Source organism: Oryzias latipes, chromosome 6 (assembly GCF_053564925.1).
Source record: "Oryzias latipes strain Hd-rR chromosome 6, Olatipes_Hd-rR_3.1".
Lineage (NCBI taxonomy): Eukaryota > Metazoa > Chordata > Actinopteri > Beloniformes > Adrianichthyidae > Oryzias > Oryzias latipes.
In genome coordinates, this window is record NC_136242.1 from 14,585,748 (window position 1) to 14,600,533 (window position 14,786).

At 40.9% G+C, this 14,786-nt stretch overlaps 1 protein-coding gene across 7 annotated transcripts in view; it reads right to left on the bottom strand.

The window, feature by feature from the left end:
- Positions 1 to 14,786, bottom strand: part of kcnq1.2 (potassium voltage-gated channel, KQT-like subfamily, member 1.2) — a 201,959-nt gene that overhangs the window by 165,865 nt on the left and 21,308 nt on the right. For all 7 annotated transcript variants that reach the window (XM_011475895.4, XM_078949288.1, XM_078949286.1 and 4 more), the window contains 4 exons: positions 9,126 to 9,216; positions 409 to 535; positions 208 to 286; positions 16 to 112 (listed from right to left, as the gene is read on the bottom strand). In XM_011475895.4, the coding sequence (XP_011474197.1) occupies positions 16 to 112; positions 208 to 286; positions 409 to 535; positions 9,126 to 9,216 (394 nt within the window). The remainder of the gene's footprint in view (positions 1 to 15; positions 113 to 207; positions 287 to 408; positions 536 to 9,125; positions 9,217 to 14,786) is intronic.

Below are 14,786 nucleotides of genomic sequence, written 5' to 3' on the forward strand. Positions count from 1 at the left end.
ATGTTTTCACCCCACCTGTCGATGAATGAAGACAACAGACCCCAAAAGCCTCCACGTCCCGCCCTGTCGATCCACATGCAGCATGCGCAGGATCTGCAGGAAACGGATGCCCCTGCAGGAAACCAAAAACCCCACCATGTCTGTTATTATCCTCTGATCTGAAGGGGAAAAAAAGACATCCAAAGCTCATGTAAACCCTTACTCCACCTGATGGCTGATGTGGCAAACACTTGGCCGTTTGAGCCGACACCAAGGACAATGATGGAAGCGATGACCACTATTAAATCTGTTGGGGGGAAAAAAAGACACAAAATGTAACGGAAATTAATTATGTGTTTATCTACGAGAAAACGTGACAGTAAAACATCTGCTTGAATGAATCACAGCAAAGGAAAATGCCAGGTGCACCTATTATTGATATGGGCTTCCTGATAAAGCGGAGGCGTCCTTTGATGCCTGCATATTTGCTGCGACAGCCCGCCGACCACAGCCGGACCACATACTCCGTGCCAAAAAACAACACCAGCACAATCTCCTGTGGAGCACAATGCAAACACAAAGTAAAGCGTTACGTTAATCCGCCGGTACACAGATGAAACAGCCAAACACATACAGGAACAGAGGATGGGGAAGCAGATAACATATCATTTCTGCAAGCGCAGATAAGGCGGAGGCGTGCGTTAAGACTAATTTAAGGCCATTATAATCAATCACTAAGGGGTACGACCCGATATGAGAGGGTAATGACAGGTGTATGAGGAAGAAAAGGAGAGACGCCTAGCTCTACTAAGACCACCCAGCCACTTACGGGGAGAGATGGAGGCTGATAACAGAAGTGATGACAGCACATACTGAGACAGGGTCGGTAGCTTAGTGACTGAAGTGCTTTCTAGGAGCCAAGATGGTCAATCAATGAGTTTTGAGCTCTTGTAAATAACAGTAATTCCTCGGCACATGAGCAGCAAACAGGACCTTGTCTCCAAGTTCTGCCTCCTTCCCCACTCTTCTCTTCCCCAGCCTCTACAAATAAATTAATTCTTTCTCATGGAAATCATTGGAGCGCCAACTGCGCACCCATAATATTTAGTCACCATATACTGCCCGTTAGGACCCACAGCCATGTGGGTGGCCTTCTTATTGATTTCAGTTGCCTGAGCTGCCTGCTCCCTGTCTGCCCCCAGTATGAAACTTAATACCTTGATCCCTGCTGCAAAAACGCTGAACTACAAGTCCCCAAAACAATGGCCTGTCAATCACGCCTGGCACCCTTCTTCCTCTAATAAAGTTAAGCAAATTAAGCAAAATACTTGAAGCTGACATGTTGGTCTTGAATATTAGACTAATGTGAAATTAACATCTCTTTTTAGAGTTTTAAATGTAACGCTTTTATACATTTGATTTTGTTTCTTTACTGTAAAAAAAGAATTTAACACAGAGAGAAAATGCTCAGCAAATTTGCATTTTTAAGTCTCACTCCAATCATAATTGATCTATTTTCAAAGTGTCACCAGTAGTCTTTTAATTATGATTATGCCATTTTTAGGCAAAGTAAAAGAAACTTTGTTTTTTAGAGCATAGTTTCTGCAGGGCGGCAGTAGTTCATTACAAATTCACCTCTGAGTTGTGGGGGGGGACGTTGGTGCACAGTGAGTCTGACTCAATTTCCCATCATCCCGTAGTTTCCATTCTCTCTCACTAGCTGACAGACCTTCACACCACCAACCTAACAGTACGGGTGCAACGAAGACCTACGAGGATTTCGGCGTCTGCCAGTGGATGCATCAGAATGGAGAGGAGCAGAGAGCTTGTGGCTTGCCGTAGTTGATTCTATGTCATACCTGCAAACTTTTTCAGTCGTCATTTTTTTCATCTGCTCCTGATTCACAACAATTTGAATAAAGAAATACTCAGAAATGCAATTTTAAGCTTTCTTTTTTCATTTTCTTCATATATGTCATTAGAGAAAGGCCACAAAAAAAACATAAAAAAACCCAAAACACTATTTTTATTGGAGTGGGTCTTTAAACAGAAGCTAAGACTAAAATTACTGGAAATGTTTTTGTAAATTTAAATTGGCTGTATGTCTCTCTTCCATGCATTTAACGTTTTTATATTTTGATTGGTAGGTACTTTCAGTTTCCTCTTGAAATATGTGAAGTGAATTTGAGGTTCATTACCTTCAGAATAAACCCAGAAATGATAGCCATGATGCTTAAGCAAATGCAGATTCAGAAAGAAAAGATGCAAGCAGACAAATAGGTTGTGTCGAATTCCCTCCCTACTCTTTAACTTCTAAAAATATATATATATAGAGCGAGACTATAGTGCCTTGGATTTTAAAAGCAATCCAGACACCATAGTTTTTTTAATGACAAACATGGTTTCCTGACATAAAAATCATAATAAATGTGAACATTTTATTAAAACCTTTTAAAACTGTGATGTTTATAAAAATAAATTAAAATACATTTTTTCCCATGAAAAGTTGTTTAAATGCAGCACACTGTGGTCTGTGTTCATCAGTTTAGTGACCATCGATGCAGAGGTTTTTCGCAAAAGATTTCTGGGAAATTTCTGGGATGCTGGATTTTCAAAATTGTAAGGTTGGACACCCCAATAAAAGAGCGAACGCACTATATCGTTTGAAGAAATTTGGACACAAGCACAGATAAAGCACTGATAAATGACTTATTTTTAACTAAGATTAACACAGGTGTAGGTAAAAGTTCTTTGCACACCATATAAGTCTACAAAAACACATGAACTGACATAAGGAAAGTTAAATACTTTAAAACACTAACAACAAAAGTATCAGAAACAGTTTTCGATGACTTTCTGTGTCATATATGTAATGCCGATACCACAAAAGATAAAGCCATATAAGTATTGCAGTCGGAAATTCTGCTAATTACAAATTAACCCTCAAAACAAAGGCAAAAAATAGTTTTGTAGGCAAATACACATCTTGCCAAGCTATGATACAATATTGACCGCAGCTATCCTGAGAAAATGAAAAGAAAAAAATGCATTTCAAGAAAATTATTAAAGACGTCAATCTAGGGTTGGGTGAATAATCGATTTAATAGAATCATTTGATTTGTTTTCTTTTAGACGATTTATTTTTGGGAAAATCGACATTTTAGTTTCCCAGCTCTCTGCTCTCTCCGTTTTTTGGAGTAAAGTCAGTCCGCCGGTCTCTTGCAAAGCGCAGATGTAAAAATAAGAAGTGCCCCCCCCCAGCCGCCGTAAGTTCTGCTAGTTGCTTCCGTGTAGCTTTAGTTTCAGCTGCTGAAGCAGCGGAACATGTGATGATTTTGAACAAGATCCAGAAGGAACTGGAATATAAATCTGTTGGACTGAGATGGCGCTGTCGATGCTATGATGCCATCATGCCATCATATGTCAGTACTGAACTTTTTCCTTGGCCACACAGACTGAGAGGAAGGGTTAAGGTTAGGATTGCTGGTTACGGTTAAACCACCAAATGGTTTCTGTTTGCAGCTCACCGCTGCTCCAGGGGATGGATCAAATGCGGGGAACATATTTCACACACCTAGATGTGTGACAGATACTGCGACTCTAAACTTTAATTTTAATTTTAAATATGTGTGGCCAACAACAAAATGCAATTGGAATGAAACAAATCAGAGATTTTATTTTTTGGCCACATCACCCAGCTCTATGTCAATCCAACCTCAAATTCAGCAGTGAAAATTCCAAAGAATCCCAGTCTATTCCATTCAGTAACACTGACAGCTGGGAAAACTTTAAAAGTCAAAGACACATATGATTTTGGAGGAGAGGTTTGAAGAGATTATTCATAATATTTCCATAAAAGAGGTCATCCAGATGTTAGGGAGGCTGCTGATTCATTCACTGCAAGCAGCTGCCTTACTGGGAAGCTATAATCCCATCAAGCAAGACAAAGACAAGATGAAACACATTTATGTGGTGTCAGAAGGAAACTGCAACTGGACTAGATTGATCTTGTTGTAGGTGAGGTGATTTTTTTTACAAGTATTCACACCAACAGCTTTATGTTTTATATAAAAGTTCTGCAGTTTGTACATAATTTTCCTAATAAATTGATTTGATGATATTTTTCTTAAAGATATTTACTCTCAAAAACTAACAACTTAATTTCCTTTTTTACCTTGACGAAAATACCATTGGTGTTAAGTGTAGGCTGTGCAAAGAGGCGCCTGAAACAATCCAGCACATAACTGCAGGGTGTAAGATGCTGGCAGGGAAAGCATACATGGAGCGCCACAATCAAGTGGCTGGAATAATATACAGGAACATGTGTGCAGAATAGGAACTGGAAACCCCAAGGTCAAAATGGGAAACACCTCCGAAGGTGGTAGAGAATGAGAGGGCAAAGATGGTGTGGGACGTCCAGATCCAGACTGATAGGATGGTAATGGAGAACCAACCAGACATTGTAGTGGAGAAATACCAGGGACTCAGAGAAGAACTGGAGAAAGCCTGGAAAGTGAAGGTGACAGTGGTGCCTGTGGTAATTGGAGCACTCGGGGCAGTAACCCCCAAGCTGGAGGAGTGGCTACAACAGATACCTGGAAAGACCTCAGACCTCTCAGTCCAGAAAAGCGCAGTGCTAGGAACAGCTAAGATACTGCAGGACCCTCAAGCTCCCAGGCCTCTGGTAGAGAACCCGAGCTTGGAGGAGAAACCACCCGCGGAGGGTGAGAGGGCCTGAAGAAACTGTTGTTGGTGTTCATTTTGTGTGGTATATACCACTTCAAGGTAAAAAAGAAGAGGAAACTAAACAGTTTTTGAGAGTTACTGTCATCATATTTATTCTTCCATGTATTTGAAAATAAGAAAAATAAGACTTTCTATTTAGGTAATTGCTCCAACAACACTCACATTGTTCCTTCCTTCAGAATCCTTTAAATACACTTTATAAAATGTTATGTACAAATGGACAATATTACTTGTGTTTAGAGTCTGCAAAGAATAACTAAATAGTGACATCTTCCTGCTGGGGTGTGTTAGAGCATCTGATGTAAATAAAAAAGAATGAATCTGGAATATTAGGCCCTATTTGGGTTAAGACCCAATCTGATGAAAATTATGTTGTTTTTTGTTTGTTCTTGTAGTATTTTTGTGACGATGGAAGACACAAGGAAAATTAAACTGAAGATTGCATTTCATCTTTGTTTTCCTTGTGTGAGCTGGCTAAAAACTCTACGGCTCGACAGCTCCAATATTACCGCCACTTTTGTTGAACAGATGTTAGGTTGTGGTTGTGAGAGGCTGTAAGCTAGAAGGAGAGATTGTAAACCAATGGGAAGTGGGGGCAGGCTTACTCTCCGCCAACAGTTCCTGTCATGGTTTGGGTCTCTTTGTATTGGTTTTTCCTTTCTACCTTGTTCTGTCATGTTTGAGTTCTGTTTCCTGTTTTATTTTGAAAGGTTTCCTGTTTGGTCATGCTTTTAAGTTTTACTTCCTTAGTCCCAATCTCTCCTGATCTTGTTCTCCTGTGTCTTGTCAGTGCTGTTTGTATTTAAGTCTTCCTCTTGGGGCTGGTCCATTAACGTCTCTTCCATGGCCGTCTTCCCACAGTAAGCCCACAGTTAGTTTTGGTTCTGTTACCCTGCTCTGCACCGCCTTTGGTTAAGAATAAAGCCCTTGCCCTGGAACTGTGTGCCTTCCGTCTCTGCATTTTGGGTCCTTCACGCTCACCAGCCCCTCCCCACCTGACAGTTCCCCCCCACAATTCAAAGGCGAATTTCTAATGAACTCCTGCCACTCTGCAGGTTTTTTGCTATAAACGGTATAATCATAAAAAAATCAAAGAACGGATGATGGGAGTGGGACTTAAAGCAAAAAAACAAAACAAGAAGAAAGTGTAGTGTATTTGTTGACTGACTTACTTAAAAAGAATTATGAAATACAGAGTCACACATCATTAATCATATCACAAATGGGTATATTCAAAAGAGGTGCACACGGAAGTAGCAAGGCATTCGCAAAATGTTGGCGTGCACATTTTTAGGAGTGTGTTTGCTTGCATGCCGCCGTGCCTCCTGTCCAGCACAGCTTGCTTTGCTTTGGCAGCTGCCCTGAAGGCCAAATATCCTCAAGGACTCATGTCCGTTCGGCCTATCAGAACAAGCAGCTCGCGGTTCACTAATGTTCTCTGACCTTGCACTTTCTTTCTAAGTATAGTTACGAGTAGGAGTGATGCCACCATCCGGACGGCGCTGTGCACAGAGCTCCACCTCCTCAAACAAACCGGCACTCGTGTGTTTGCGTTGCAGCAATAAAAATGAAAAATACGATGATACGTTTCTATGTTTGTATTTGTTTTTTTCTTTACTTACTAAGCCATGCACGAAGGGGGAATCAGCAGATGAGGGTAACATTGCTGAGCTCCAACTGAAACTAATCAGATAACTGTAATAGGAGGTCTTCAAAGATCACTGGCCAGCAGTTTACAGAACACTGTGTCCACTCTGTCCTCTGGCTGTCACAGCGCTCAGCAGGCGGTACATGTGGGTGTGTTTGTGACCGCGTCTGTGCGGCCACAGCGCACATGCATATGTACACTGTGTGCAAGAATGCTGGAGTGTGTGTTTATATTCCCGGTGTTGGCAAGAGACAGATGATGCAATACCTTTATTGTGTTGCCAACTGGCAGCCATAATTTTCTATCTGTTGCAAGCCTTCGATTTATTGCATCACTTAGGAGCTCCAACAGCTTTTTTAAGGCAGAAAAAGTCTATCAAACAGCAAGTATCGGCAAAAAGTCTCAGTGTGGCGCCAAATACGTCCCATTGAGGTGTATAAATAGGAAAGGTCAGGAGAACTGGCACAGCTAGATGTGTGCATGTGCTGAGGTGCTAGTAGTTAGTAGTAGTTTTTTTTTGCTTTTTTTTTTTTTTTAAAGTTGTGCACTTTGGACTAAGCTTTAAAATGGCTTATATCTCCATCATGTGGACAGAAGAGACCATTGCAGTGAACATCTACATATTTCTCCTAATCAGAGCCACTTAACCTTTATGCCATCTTAACATTCTGTTTACTCCTCTTTGTGTTAAGGCCAAAAAATTACCCACTGTACCACAGCCCCAAAATAAAGCAGCTTCACTGAACTTCAACTCAAATATGTGATGTGCAAAAAATCTGTCTCAATTTCATTTTTTTGTAACATACTTTTTGTTGCACAATATAAAAAGACAATCACCAGTGAACACTATCACACTTTTTTAAACACGCCGACTGTCGGTTCTTTTTTACACAGTAAAGGTTTATATTTGGCATTATGTGAATGTGATATAAATTATTACATTTAATATAAATTATATTAATTCATTATACTGAAATGAAAAAACTGCCAACAAGCTCAAATTATTAGTCAACAGTTTATTCTATTATATTTCTTTAGGAAGTGTGTGCGTGTAGGTATGTGCAGGTGTGTAGGTGTTTGAAGGAATGTGTGTAGTTGTGAGTGTGTAATAGAGAAAGTTTGTGTGTGGCCTTTTGAAACTTTTTTCTTGTGATTTTATTTGTTTTCTGATCTACAGGTTAAAAATGACCCATGAGACAATCCTAGTATCCTCGAGGTGTACAGCCCACACGCAAACACAAACAAACACAAAGTAGCAGGAAATAAACATTCAAGTTTGAAAAGGATAGATTAAGGTTTTTGTTCTACAACCAACTTGGTAATGGGTCACTTTTTACCCGCGACATTAAAAGACAAATGAACCAGAAAATTAACAAAACCAGGTGTGACTTTGAACACACCTTGAAGCCCATTGAGGTAACTCTTGTTGTAATATTGGGTATATCAATGAAATGGATCTGAATTGAAATTGACTTGGACTCTATTTTCTCCTCCCTTTTTGAATTATGAATTAGGCTTTAAGAAATCTGATTAGAGCTCAGTAATAATTGCTTCCAGATGACCTAAAATTGATTTTTATTTTGTGCCTTGCTTTGGTGTTCTGCTTTTAAAGTCCTTTCACAACCTCTTCTAAGTATGTCATAGCTTTACTTTTAATATTTAGATTTTTTTAAATCCACTTAATCAGACAATAAAAATACAGCATCACAGATAAAGTCTTGTTAGTGATGTTTTGTCTCTGCCTTTGCTTTTGCTTCTTGTGAGCCTTAGATGTTATGCTATTAGGAAAGCCTGTGTGAATAAAACGTTTTAAGATTATAACCAAATAGTTCTGGGATGAAAAGTGAAAAACAAAACAAAAAGGTTTTTATGAGCCCTTAGAAGCAAAATGATAAATCCTATTAGACTTTTTTCCTTTGCAGTTTTAACCAAAAAATCTCTCCAACTTGACACAGAAGCAATATATGTTGCTTTTAATTTTTGTATTATATTTCTAATACATTCAAGTCCCATTCTGTTCATCTTTTGATCTGTGGAAAAGCATTCCCTGTGGCCTTTTAATTTTGATTATTCAATTTTTAGACAGAATAAAAAACCTGTCATTTTCTAGGACATAGTTTCTGCTGAACGAATATTGTTCATCAGAAACCCGCCTCTTATTTGTAGCATTTTTCTCATGATGGGGGACATATATAAAACAATTCAGACTAAAACTGGGTTCCTGAGTATTTCCTTATTTAAAGTGTTGAAAATCAGAAGCAGACGAAAAAATCCCGTTTGAAAAAGCTCGTAGTCAATACATACAAAATACAATCAGCAAGCCAAAAGCTCTGTGCTCCACTCCATGTCAATGCATTAACTTGCAGACAAAAAGATTCATCTGAGCTGGCATCTTGCTCAAAACTGTATGGCTGGGTAGCTCCAATATTGCTCGCCATTTTTGTTGTAATGACCAGTAATGTGAGGTTGGGGGTGTGACAGACTGTAAGCTATAGTGGGAGAGTATTAAAACAGAGGGATGATGGGTAAGGGGCAGGTTTACTCTGCGCCGATAGTCCTGTCGACAACTCAGAAAAGGAATCTATGATATCGCTCCTGGATGTCCTAGAAAATGAGACGTTTTTTAGATTTTGGTTAAATACAGCATAATATTAATTAAAAGACCCTTGGGAAAACTTCAAATAGATCAAAAGATGATCAGAGTGAGACTTTTAGGTCAGCAGCCACCAGGAATATTTGTGACAATACTCACCATCCAAAAGAGAGTTCCTGTAGCAAAGTCTGCATATTGCTCTATGGTGGACAGGACACTGAAGATTAGACAGACCAGGACCATGATGAAGCTGCAGACACAGAAAACAGGCATCATTTAGCACATTCTCACTACTCTTTAGACCAGTGTTTTTCAACCAGTGTGCCGCGGCACACTAGTGTGCCGTGGGAGATGGTCAAGTGTGACGTGGAAAATTGCCCTCATTAACTGATCTAAAAACATTTCCCATCTCCAGGATTTCAGCTCTGTTTCATCCAAACAGGCCCTGATAAAACACTGAGGAGTTAGGAATATAAAAGATCGTAAAATACTTTTTCTTTGCGTTTATTTTATTTTATTAAAGACATTTTGATAAGAATGACCGTACCGCGATTCAGCTGTAGCTCCGGCTGTATTTGGGAAAAGTCCTGTCCCTTTGACTGTCTCCACCAATCATTCTTGAGGGGCTTAATCACATGTCATCAGTCTGACCAATCAGAAGTGGTTAAAGTCTTCACTTCCTTGTCCCGATTTAGCTCGTAAAGTCGCTCAGTTCTAACAAAAACACCAGCTAAAGCTCGTCTTTAGCGGTGTAGCTTTCCACAGAATCCGGTATCAGACCGTGGAACAAGTGAACAAAACAATGAAGCTCCGAAAACCGATCTCCGGCCGTTTTATGCACTACATCTCCCATGATGCATTGGGTTGTGAGAGTGACAGGGCACAAGGAGATCTGTCGTTAGACGTCTTGAAACCAAAAAAAAACAAAAAAAACGTCTTGAAACCAACGAACACACATCAAACTATTTTTAAATCTTCTAACTTAACTTTTATTGAATCTTTTAGAAAAAAACAGCTGCAGTTTCCAGCTTTTTCTGCAACAATTATCTCAAAAATGCATGTGAGATTGTGGAGGGGCTGTAGATCAATACAGACTATGAGTTTATCCTTCTTTTTTTAAATTGTTGGATGCTGGTGTGCCGCGGGATTTTTTTTAAGGTTAAAGTGTGCCGTGGCTCAGAAAAGGTTGAAAAACACTGCTTTAGACAAAACACAAAACAAAAAGAAGTAAAGACAAACAAATAACTCTAAAACAAATATAAAAAAGTGCACAAAATGAAAAGTTGCCCTTTCCAACAACTGAGCAAACACATAAAAGCTCAAGGCCTTTTTGTGTTGGACAGGTTTTACTATTACAATAAGGGTATGTAACTGCGGACAGCCAGGGTGTATATTTGGATAAACCCCTTTTTGTTTTACTTGGTCTTTGTTTTTTATTTATTTATTACACTTTATGTTTTAAATATTTATTTTATTTTTTTACAGAGGGAAAAGGGGGGTCTAAAGGTAGGGATGTCTAGTTTAGCTTAGTCAGTTTGTTAGTTCAATTTAGTATTTTCCCATTGAATTCCAAGTATTCATGATCCTTTTGATTTTATGTTTTACTTTTTCAATTACCGATACGAAGCCCATCGAGACGACTGTTGTGGTGAATTTGGGCTATACAAATAAAATTGAATTGAATTAAAAGAGAGGGGGAAAGTGGGGGGGGGGAGTTGAGGGGATACAAGTGCCAAGTTGCTCATTTGAGAATGATTTTAAGCTTCGTAACATTTATACTAGATCTGCTGGAAAGACAAATATTACATCCAAGAGGGAAAATCTGACATTAAGATAAGCAGAAGATATATCTGTCCATCAATACACTGTGGGTTAGGAGGAGGGATAAAGCAGACAGGGAGCAGTGTGACAGTGTGCACGTGCACGTGGGGGTAGAGATGCATTCTCGCTGCCAATGTGTACCACGTGTTCATTAGCGGAACCAGATCCTCCCCAACCAGACCAGGAGAGAGGGTGCATAGGTGACCCCAGTGTCATTGCCCAAAGGCTACAGGACAGGCGCGCTACGCAGTACCGGGCAGCCGCCACTGGGGCCATCGGGCACTGGACACCGAGACGCGGGCCAAGTACGAAGCCAGGACTCAAAGGGCCCAGGATCAGCCCTCCACCCAGGCGGAGCCTCATCACCACAGCCCCGGCACCTCAACCAATCAACCCAACCACTTTTTTTTTACCACTTTGGTTTAAATCAAGTTTAATCCAAATTAGACGGAAAAAGGAAAAAAATCTATAAGGATGTTTAAAAAAAAAGCCTATTTCTAGCCCATTCCTGTGACGAGTTATGTTTTTTTTTAAAGAAATAACCAAAATGCACAATTCTGCTACAGGGGGAGCAAAATCAAAACACAAGACTGGCACGACAACAGATCCATGAATAAATAAGATATTTGCCACATCTGGGCAAGATGCAGTTCGGTTCCCTGCGCAATAGTTGGGCGATACTGGCTATTTGGGTCTCGGTTATTATTATTTACAGGCCCAGTTTTGCTGATATCAATATCAATATTTTTCTGGATGTGTCTGGTTATAAAACATTTTTGTAAATACACAAATGTTTGTTTACTAAGTGTATAATAAAGCCCAGGACAGAGACAAACGTTTTTTTCTTCAAAAGACAGTGGAATCACAGAGACAGCAAAGAAAACATTTGTTAATTAATTACAACAATTTAAACTAAATATGCATCAATTATGGAACATTAGTAATGGCATCATACGATAATATTAAGAAGGAAGCAGCAACTAGTGCCACATTTTAAAAAGCTACTATAATTTAACAAAAATAAAAGCAACAGCACCACAAACTTATATTTTACAAATGAAGGCAGTAATAAAATAGCAAAGTCACTATAAAAAAAAAAAAGGAAACAAAAGCAACACTGTAAAGTTAAGTTCAAATCCCATTAGTTGTTGCACACCTACGTGTGTGAAATTTGACTGCTGGGGCAGCAATGAGCTGCAGACACAGTCGTTCAGGAACCAATTTGAAATACCAGTAATTACATAAATGTAAAGAACACAATAAACAATCCTGCCACATTGGTATCGAGACTCAAACCTCCCCTACTGCGCACCACTGTTAATTTGCTATAAAAATGATCAGGTTTGACACCCCAATAAACAAAATGTCATCGTCAAAGAGAACAAAGGTTGACGTGCAGAGAGCCAAGCTTTCCAGGATAAATGGCCAGTTTTATTTGTTCATGGAGCTAATCTAGCCACAGGGGTTGCAAGCCAGTAACTTCTGTGCCGGTCCCAAGCCCGGATAAATAGAGAGGGTTGCGTCAGGAAGGGCATCCGGCGTAAAAATTGCCAAAATAACCATGCGAATCATCCACAACACTTTAGACATACCGGATCGGTCGAGGCCCGGGTTAACAACGACCGCCACCGATGCTGTTAACCTACAGGGTGTCGGTGGAAATTTGACTACTGTTGGTCGAAGAAAGAGAGGAGGCAGAAGGGTCCGTGGCCAGAGAGAGAAGGGAAAAGGCAGGAACATAGGTTTGAGAATAGGGACTCTTAACGTTGGCACAATGACAGGGAAAGGCAGAGAGCTGGCAGACATGATGGAGAGAAGGAAGGTAGATGTACTGTGTGTGCAGGAGACAAGGTGGAAGGGCAGCAAGGCACGTAGTATTGGAGGAGGATACAAACTTTTCTATCATGGTGTTGATAGGAAGAGAAACGGGGTAGGAGTGATTCTGAAGGGGGAGTTTGTAAACAGTGTTCTAGAGGTGAAAAGAGTCTCAGACAGGATGATGAGCCTAAAGTTAGAAATTGAAGGGGTGATGGTGAATGTAGTCAGTGGGTATGCGCCACAGGTTGGCTGTGAGTTAGAAGTGAAGGAGAGATTCTGGAGTGAGTTGGATGAGGTCATAGAGAGTTTTCCCAGAGGAGAGAGAGTTGTTATTGGAGCAGACTTTAATGGGCATGTTGGTGAGGGCAATAGAGGTGATGAGGAGGTGATGGGCAGGTTTGGTGTGAAGGAAAGGAATCTGGAGGGACAGATGGTGGTGGACTTTGCGAAGAGGATGGAAATGGCTGTAGTCAACACTTACTTCCAGAAGAGAGAGGAACATAGAGTGACATACAGAAGTGGAGGTAGGAGTACTCAGGTGGACTACATCCTATGTAGACGAGGTCATTTGAGAGAGGTTAATGACTGCAAAGTGGTGGTAGGAGAGAGTGTAGCCAGACAGCACCGCATGGTGGTGTGTAAGATGACTCTGGAGGTCAGGAAGAAGAAGATAGGGAAAACAGAAAAGAAGACCAAGTGGTGGAAGCTACAGAATGAAGAAACTTGTGAGGAATTTAGGCAGAAGTTGAGGCAGGTCCTGGGTGGTCAGGATGAACTTCCAGATGACTGGGAAACTACAGCAGAGATTATCAGGGAAACAGGTAGGAAGGTGCTAGGTGTGTCATCTGGAAAGAGGAAAGACGGTAAAGAGACTTGGTGGTGGAATGAGGAAGTACAGGAATGCGTCCAGAGGAAGAGGTTGGCTAAAAGGAAGTGGGATGTAGAAAGGACTGAGGAAGGTAGACAGGAGTACAAGGAAGCGCAGCGTAGAGTGAAGAGAGAGGTGGCAAAGGCCAAACAGAAAGCTTACGATGAGCTATATGACAGGTTAGACACAAAGGAAGGAGAGAAGGACTTGTACAGGCTAGCCAGACAGAGAGACAGAGATGGGAAGGACGTGCAACAGATAAGGGTGATTAAGGACAGAGATGGAAAGGTGCTAACAACCCAAGAGAGTGTACAGAAAAGATGGAAGGAGTATTTTGAGGAGCTGATGAACGTGGAAAATGACAGGGAAAGAAGGGAGGAAGATGTGGTTGTTGTGGAGCAGGAAGTAGCAGAGATTGGAAAGGATGAGGTTAGGAAGGCTCTGAAAAGGATGAAGAGCGGAAAGGCCGTTGGTCCTGATGACGTACCTGTGGAGGTATGGAAGTGCTTAGGAGAGACAGCAGTGGAATTTCTAACAAGGTTGTTCAATAGGATTTTAGAGAGTGAGAAGATGCCTGAGGAATGGAGGAGAAGCGTTCTGGTCCCGATCTTTAAAAACAAGGGTGACATGCAGAACTGCAGCAACTATAGAGGAATAAAGTTGATGAGCCACACAATGAAGCTGTGGGAAAGAGTAGTGGAAGCCAGGCTTAGGAAGAAGGTGGAGATTTGTGAGCAGCAGTATGGTTTCATGCCCCGTAAGAGCACCACTGATGCCATTTTTGCTTTGAGAATGTTGATGGAAAAGTACAGAGAAGGTCAGAAGGAGCTGCATTGTGTGTTCGTAGATTTAGAGAAGGCGTATGACAGGGTGCCAAGGGAGGAGCTGTGGTACTGTATGAGGTCGTCTGGAGTGGCAGAGAAGTATGTCAGAGTAGTTCAGGACATGTATGAGAGAAGTATGACGGTGGTGAGATGTGCTGTAGGTCAGACAGAGGAGTTCAAGGTGGAGGTGGGACTACACCAAGGATCAGCTTTGAGTCCTTTTTTGTTTGCTATGCTGATGGACAGGCTGACAGACGAGGTAAGACAGGAATCTCCCTGGACAATGATGTTTGCGGATGACATTGTAATTTGCAGTGAGAGTAGAGAGCAGGTGGAGGAACAGCTAGAGAGGTGGAGGTTTGCTCTGGAAAGAAGAGGTATGAAGGTCAGTCGTAGTAAGACAGAATACATGTGTCTGAACGAGAGGGATCAAGGTAGAAGCGTTAGGTTACAGGGGACTGAGGTGAAGAAGGTGCAGGAGTTTAAGTA